The 8,381-nt window shown below is 39.9% G+C and overlaps 1 protein-coding gene across 1 annotated transcript; it reads left to right on the forward strand.

Annotated features, from left to right (window-relative positions):
* Positions 1-319: 319 nt before the first annotated feature.
* Positions 320-1,351, forward strand: LOC119266560. Its single transcript, XM_037547793.1, has one exon. It carries the CDS (start codon positions 320-322, stop codon positions 1,349-1,351), a length of 1,032 nt encoding a protein of 343 aa, XP_037403690.1.
* The last annotated feature ends 7,030 nt before the right edge of the window (positions 1,352-8,381 follow it).

Genomic DNA, 8,381 nt, shown 5'->3' on the forward strand with positions numbered 1-8,381 from the left:
TAAAGAAGCTTTAGTTGATGTGTTGGAATATCATGGTTTGTCAATTTCCAGGCTACGTGGTCAGGGTTATGATGGGGCTTCAAATATGAGAGGGGAGTTCAATGGTTTGCAAAAATTGGTTAGAGATGAAGCATCGTATGCATTCTATGTTCATTGCTTTGCTCACCAGTTACAATTGGTGGTTGTCACCGTTGCTCAATGTAGTCCTGCTATTGCTGATTTCTTCAATTATATTCCCTTGATAGTGACTCAAGTGTGTTCATCTTGTAAAAGGGAAGATGCATTACTTGCCAAACATCAAGATGAATTGTTAGATTTGATGGAGAATGGAAAGATTTCAGCCGGTACCGGGTTGCATCAAGAATCTAACATAACAAGACCAGGAGATACTCATTGGGGCTCACACCTCAAAACCTTGCTTCGTATATTCACAATGTGGAATGTTGTGGTGGATGTGCTAGGAATTGTTGTGGCTGATGCTCGGGAACACACATGCCAAGGTGGAGCTAGAGGTTTGCTTAAAAACATGGAATGCTTTGAATTTGTGTTAATCATGTTCTTCTTAATAAACTTGTTGAGCAACACAAATCAACTATCCCAAGCTTTGCAAAGGAAGAATCAAAATATTGTTGAGGCCATGCGTTTGATCTTGGATGTGAAAGAAAGCTTGCAGGACATGAGGGACAATGGTTGGGAGCCTTTATTTTGCCAAGCCAAGAACTTTTGTGAAACACATGATATTGATGTGCCAAACATGGATGATCTTGTTGGAACAATGGGCCAATCTGTTCGCACTAAGAATAAGGCGACTCGGCTTCACTATTACAAGGTTAGCATATTCAATGTTGCCATTGATGCAACTATCACCGAGATGAATCACCGATTCAATGAAGTTTCCACCGAGTTATTGGATTGCATGTCTTGTCTTAATCCAGCAAACAACTTTGCAAAGTTTGACGTTGACAAACTTATTCGTCTTGCTGAAATTTATGATGAGGACTTCACAGAAGCTGACCGGTTGTTGCTAAGAGTACACCTCCCCAGATTCCTTATGAACATTAGGAGAAGTGATGAATTTAATGGATGCCGGGATATGTCCACACTTGCTCGTTTGATGGTTGAAACAATGAAACACACAACTTTCCATTTGGTATATCGCCTCATTGAGTTGACACTCATTCTTCCTGTAGCAACTTCATCAGTTGAGCGAATATTTTCAGCAATGAAGATCATCAAGACAGATTTGCACAACAAACTATCAGATGATTGGCGAAATGATTTAATGTTGTGCTATTGTGAGAAAGAGATATTCAGAAGCATTCACGATGACAAAATCATGATACAATTTTAGAAAATGAGTGATCGGAAAGGAAATTTGCCTTATGAGTTTAATGTGATTCCTTGGAGGTATATATGTTAGTGTTACTAGTTTTAATACTTACATGTGCATGAATTATTGTTGTATCACTAATAAGTGTGCTAATTTGGACAGACGGCTTGTGGTTGGTGACTTGAGCGAGGGATCTTGGGCATACATCTCTATATTTTGGTGTGAAGCTATTCTATAACTACAATACCAGTAGCAGTACTGACCAGTAGTAAGAAGCAACATCTCATTGTCTTTTGTTATTGCTTCTCTCATACTTTGATGCCTTGGTCTGTGAATTGTATGAACCTTTCTGGTATGCTTAAATGAATACTGCATGTTTTAGTTAGTATTCTGGGAAAGTTTGATTACATTTTGGCAAAAGGACAAGGAGATAATGGTTATTTAGCTGTACAAATTCAAATTTCAGCTCAAAATTTAATATTTTTCAAAAATCCCAAAACAATTAGAGTCAACACTAGATGCTTGCAGTAGTATTCTGTGATATTCTCAGCTCATTTGGATAAAAGAATTACGAAATGATGTTGTTTCTCTTGAAAGGAACGTTTCATTTTTTTCTGCCGTTAACTTTGAGCCCACCCTCCAATTTTGTTCTGGACTCGCCACTGCTCCCTCTGTTCCATATTATAGTGCGCATGCAATTTTTGATCATAGTCTAGATTGTAGTGCGTATAAGCACATTTTCACGAAGATGCCCCTAGGTTGGATCACTGCAGCGAACCTGCATGCACCCACGTGAGTGACAGTGTAAGCAGATAGGGGCAATTCCAGTCTAAATAAAAGTGCCACCTCATATCTTGGTATAGGCGCTGCAAACAAGGCGCATTATAAAAGGGAGCGGAGGGAGTAGTATACAAGTCTTTGCCATGATGTATGCAAAACAACAATTTATGAGCTGTTACTATAAAATGCCATGAAATTCATATAAATGCTAAAAATTTGCCATGGGAACAAATAGTAAATAGGAAAATTAAGTTTTGTCGTGTGGTTAATAAACAAGATGGCAAATATGAAAAACATTAGAAAAATGGACAAGGCAAAAAGCATGGCAAAAAATGCTTGGAATTTTCCATCTAAAAGCATGGCAAAAAGTTTTGGAAAAAAATCAAAGCTTAAAATGCAAAAAAAAAGTTAGAAAAAATGTACATAAGTAACATTACATATAGCTATTTGGTGTGATGTCAAAAGTATGCATCATTGGTTTGCCACATGGTCGAAAATATCATGGTACATTTGGTAGGTACGCCATAGTAAAAATGTAAGATAAATTTGCCATGGGCTGTGGAGTTAAATTGTTATGGGATGTAGATTTTAATTTGCCAGGCACTTTAAATTAAAATTGGCATGGTGATACGTCTCCAACGTATCTATAATTTTTTTATTGTTCTATACTATTATATTACCCATTTTGTATGTTTATGGGCTTTATTATACACTTTTATATTATTTTTGGGACTAACCTATTAACCGGAGGCCCAGCCCAAATTGTTGTTTTCTTGCCTATTTTAGTGTTTCGAAAAAAAGGAATATCAAACGGAGTCCAAACGGAATGAAACCTTCGGGAGAGTTATTTTTAGAATGGAAACAATCCAGAAGACTTGGAGTAGACGTCAGGGAAGCTTCAAGGAAGCCACGAGGCAGGGAGGCGCGCCCTACCCCCTGGGCGCGCCCCCAACCCTCATGGGCCCCTCTTGGCTCCCCTCACCGACTTCTTTCGCCTATATATGTCCATATACCCTATAAACATCGGGGAGCAGAATAGATCGGGAGTTCCACCGCCAGAAGCCTCCGTAGCCATCGAAAACCAATCTAGACCCGTTCTAGCACCCTGCCGGAGGGGGAAATCCCTCTCCGGTGGCCATCTTCATCACCCCAGCGCTCTCCATGACAAGGAGGGAGTAGTTCACCCTCGGGGATGAGGGTATGTACCAGTAGCTATGTGTTTGATATCTCTCTCTCTCTCGTGTTCTTGAGTCGGCACGATCTTGATGTATCGCGAGCTTTGCTATTATATTTGGATCTTACGATGTTTCTCCCCCTCTACTCTCTTGTGCTGAATTGAGTTTTCCCTTTGAAGTTATCTTATCGGATTGAGTCTTTAAGGATTTGAGAACACTTGATGTATGTCTTGCACATGCTTATTTGTGGTGACAATGGGATATCATGTGATCCACTTGATGTATGTTTTGGTGATCAACTTGCGAGTTCCATGACCTAGTGAACTTATGCATAGGGGTTGGCACACGTTTTTGTCTTGACTCTCTGGTAGAAACTTTGGGGCACTCTTTGAAGTTCTTTGTGTTGGTTGAATAGATGAATCTGAGATTGTGTGATGCATATCGTATAATCATATCCACGGATACTTGAGGTGATATTGGAGTATCTAGGTGACATTAGGGTTTTGGTTGATTTGTGTCTTAAGGTGTTATTCTAGTATGAACTCTATGATAGATTGAAGGAAAGAATAGCTTCATGTTATTTTACTACGGACTCTTGAATAGATCGATCAGAAAGGATAATTTTGAGGTGGTTTCGTACCCTACCACAATCTCTTCATTTGTTCTCCGTTATTAGTGACTTTGGAGTGACTCTTTGTTGCATGTTGAGGGATTGTTATATGATCCAACTATGTTATTATTGTTGAGAGAACTTGCACTAGTGAAAGTCTGAACCCTAGGCCTTGTTTCAACGCATTGCAATACCGTTTGTGCTCACTTTTACCACATGCTACCTTGCTGTTTTTATATTTTCAGATTACAAAAACCATTATCTACTATCCATATTGCACTTGTATCACCATCTCTTCGCCGAACTAGTGCACCTATACAATTTATCGTTGTATTGAGTGTGTTGGGGACACAAGAGACTCTTCGTTATTTGGTTGCAGGGTTGCTTGAGAGAGACCATCTTCATCCTATGCCTCCCATGGATTGATAAACCTTAGGTCATTCACTTGAGGGAAATTTGCTGTTGTTCTACAAACCTCTGCACTTGGAGGCCCAAAAACGTCTACAAGAAGAAGGTTGTGTAGTAGACATCACATGGGTTTGTAAAATAAAATTTTCATGGGAAAAACTATAAATAATTCCATGAACTATGAATAAAATTTCCCATGGCAGTATAGCTAATTTACCACGGGTGTAAGTTTAATTTCATGCAATATAAAATAAACTTCCCATGGGTTGTGACAATTAAATTGCCATGGATGCAAGGTCAAATTTGCCGTGTGTCGTGATTAAATTTTGCCATGGGTTGTATAGTTAATTTGCCATTGCTCTATGGTTAAATTTGCCATGTACTTCGAAATAAATTTTCCATGGGGTGTGAAGTTAAAATGCCATGGGTGTAACATAATAAAAGAATTTTTCATGCCCCATAGACTACATTTGCAAGGATCCATGAACTTAAGTTGCCATGTTCCATTAGAAAGTATTTTTTCATTGTTGCAAAAGATTGATAATTTGTCATGATACATAAATTTAAAATGCCATGGTCCATGAACATAAAATGCCATGGTCTCATAGAAACTATTTTTTTCATGTTGCACAAACAAAAAAGGTATATATGTATTATAGATCATTTGTCATTGCAATTTTTAGAGATCTCTAATACATGGCAAGAATGATATGTAAAGAATGAAATGCAATTTGCCATGGCAACTATTTAGTAACCAAGACTATAAAATTGCCATGTTACATAAAAAAGATAAATTTTCCATGGCAAAATCAAAGCTAAATTTTTCATGGCTATAAAAAAGATTTGCCATGGTGACGAAAGTAAATTTACCATGCTACAAAGTAAATTTGCCATGTTCTAAAAATGTAGTGTGAGCAAGATCAAATTTTCGAGAATATCAAAAATAGCCATTGTATTGGCAAAAGAAGTAATTTGCCATGATTGTTGCCAAAACAGAGCCAAGAGATAAACAATGTTATGTTCTTAAACAAATTTGTAATTGCAATGGCAACATTTTTGGTAATATAAGGCACGGGCCAAAATGAATGTTGCTGACATGGAAACATAGACTTTTAGTTGCCATGGAAAACACCTCTAAAAAAATTAACAAAATTGCATGGCAGCGTAATCTTCTAGTTGTCATTACAAACACATATATAAAATTAACAAAATCTTACAAGATAGTCGATTGACATGGCAAGAATGATATGTAAATAATGAAAAGAAATTTTCGATGGCAACTATTTACTAACACAAAGGCTATAATTTGCCACGTTACATAAAATATAAATTTTCCAAGGAAAAATGAAATGTAAATTTGCAATAGCTGTAAAATAGATTGGTCATGGCTATGAAACTAAGTTTACCATGCTACAAAGTAATTTTGACATGTTCTAAAAAATGTAAAGTGTTAGCAAGATCAATTTTTTGAGAATAAAAAAATAGCGATGGTGTTGGAAAAATAGCTAATTTACCATGATTGTTGCCATGTTATCATAATAACCCATGAAAAAACAAAGCTAAAAGATTAAGAAAATGCCATGTTCTCGAACAAATTTGTAATTGTCATGGCAACATTTTCCGTTAGATATGGTAGAAGACAGAATGAATGTTGTTGTCATGGCAACATAAGCTCCTATTTTCCGTGGCAAACACCTCTACAAAACTAAAAATGTTACATGGCAACATAATCTTCTAGTTGCCATGGCAAACACATATATAAAATTAACAAAATTACATGTAACACACCAAATTACATGGCAACACAAACATTCTGTTATTTCCATGGCTACACATTCATGCCAAACTTTCGACTTTACATTGATAGTGTAATCACACAAAAACTGTTGTGCATTCCTGGATCATCATGGCATGGCAACTGGAAAAATGAAACAAAATGAAGCAACAAAGGTTTAGCGAGTTGTTTCCTATAGGAAACGGAGCCAACACCATGCCCAATTGCAGTGTGTCCTCGTAGTGGTAGAAATCAAATTGAGGTCCCGGTCTTCGCCCTCCTCTGGTGATGTCTCGCTCTACCCTGATAAGCCTTTAAGAGTTGTTGCACCATGCTCACGTCAAACCCCCGATGGGAGGCATAGGCGATATCACCCTCATCATGGAGTTGCGGATGTGTGCTGGTGGTCGTGAGCTCCGCCTCCACATCCTCGGCCTGACACCTCCAGCTCAGTGGAGGCTCCATTGCCGCATCCCTGCCTCCCTTGTAGAAAGACGACACTGTCACCTATAGACTTCGCGAGCAGGTGTTGTGCTCTGCTGCAACCCTACCATGGCTATCATCTCATGGATCGCAGCTCGAGCCAAAGGGGGCTCCTCTCACATGGTAATGAAGGGGATCACCGCCGCACATCAGCGATGTAGATCCTCCTTTCCTTCCACGACGACAAAGCGGAGCACCTCCAGCCGTCACGAGCAACTGTCGCACGCCATTGTGATCCCCTTCTTGTTTGCTTCCTGTCAGATCCATGCTGTCTACCTCCACCGCTGGGAATAGGGCTCACCATCACTAAGGAACATCCAAGGGGGAAGACAGGAATGATTCGGCGGTGGTGTGGTCGATGTGAAGGAAGAGGATAAGGGAGGAGTTGGCGGCAAGAGACAGAGGAGGAATGAGTGGTGTGAACTGTGAAGAGGAGTGGATGGGTTTGTTCGCGGTGACTATTTTTGTCTCGAACAATCTGGTACACTGATGTGGCTTTCATACTCTACTTTAAGATTTGTGCTTAAATCCAACGGTAAAATGGATGTTCGGAGTGATTTGCTAAAAAAACTTGCGCTCCTCTTCTAGCTTCTTGTACTTGCCGGGGTCCCGGTGGGTTTGGCCTCGACGGCCCAGACCTGTGTTCCTCTCCGGATCTCGGACCGTTCATGTTGCCGGCCACCGTTGCATCCCCTTCGCCGCCACATCCCCCTCTGCCCGGTCGCCAACCCCGCTCACCTCTGCGTGTTGCTCCTACTCTTTTCTAATTTGTAGCTCGCTCTTCCAGTGACGTCCAATGCGAGCTTCGGTGATGGGCATTGCTCCCATCCCTGCGATTGGCAACTTCGGCCTTGATATGTCTCCAACGTATCTATAATTTTTGATTGTTCCATGTTGTTACATTATCATTTTGGATGTTTTATAATCATTTTATAGTCATTTTATATCATTTTTGGTACTAACCTATTGACATGGTGCCAAGTGCCAGTTGTTGTTTTTTGCATGTTTTTTACATCGCAGGTAATCAATATCAAATGGAGTCCAAACACACCGAAACTTTTGGGGGATTCTTTTGGACCAGAAGACACCCAATGGGCCGGAGAAGCGCCTGGGGGTGCTCCGAGAGGAGGACAACCCACTAGGGCACGCCCTGGTGGGTTGTGCCCACCTCGGGTGCCCCCCCCCCCAGACCACCTCGTTACTCTATAAATACCCCAATATTCCAGAAACCCTAGGGGAGTTGACGAAAATCAATTCCAGCAACCGCAAGTTCCAGAAACACCAGATCCAATCTAGACACCATCACGGAGGGGTTCATCATGTCCATTGGCGCCTCTTCGGTGATGCGTGAGTAGTCTTTTGTAGACCTTCGGGTCCGTAGTTAGTAGCTAGATGGCTTCCTCTCTCCCGTTTGATTCTCAATACAATGGTCTCTTGGAGATCCATATGATGTAATCCTTTTGCGGTGTATTTATTGGGATCTGGTGAACTTTGAGTTTATAATCAGATCTATCTCTTTTTATCCATGAAAGTTATTTGAGTGTTCTTTGATCTCTTATATGCATGATTGATTATAGCCTCGTATTTCTTCTCCGATATTTGGGTTTTGTTTGGCCAACTTGATCTATTTATCTTGCAATAGGAAGAGGTGATTTGTAATGTGTTCGATCTTACGGTGCTTGATCCCAGTGACAGAAGGGGAATCGACATGTATGTATCATTGCTATTAAGGATAACAAGATGGGGTCTATTTCTACATAAATAGATCTTGTCTACATCATGTCATCGTTCTTATTGCATTACTAACGTTTCTCCATGAAC

Source organism: Triticum dicoccoides, chromosome 3A (genome assembly GCF_002162155.2).
Source record: "Triticum dicoccoides isolate Atlit2015 ecotype Zavitan chromosome 3A, WEW_v2.0, whole genome shotgun sequence".
NCBI lineage: Eukaryota > Viridiplantae > Streptophyta > Magnoliopsida > Poales > Poaceae > Triticum > Triticum dicoccoides.

Excerpts from the sequence above, each read along its gene's own strand:
- LOC119266560 (XM_037547793.1), top strand. The coding sequence starts at position 320 with ATGGAGAATGGAAAGATTTCAGCCGGTACCGGGTTGCATCAAGAATCT.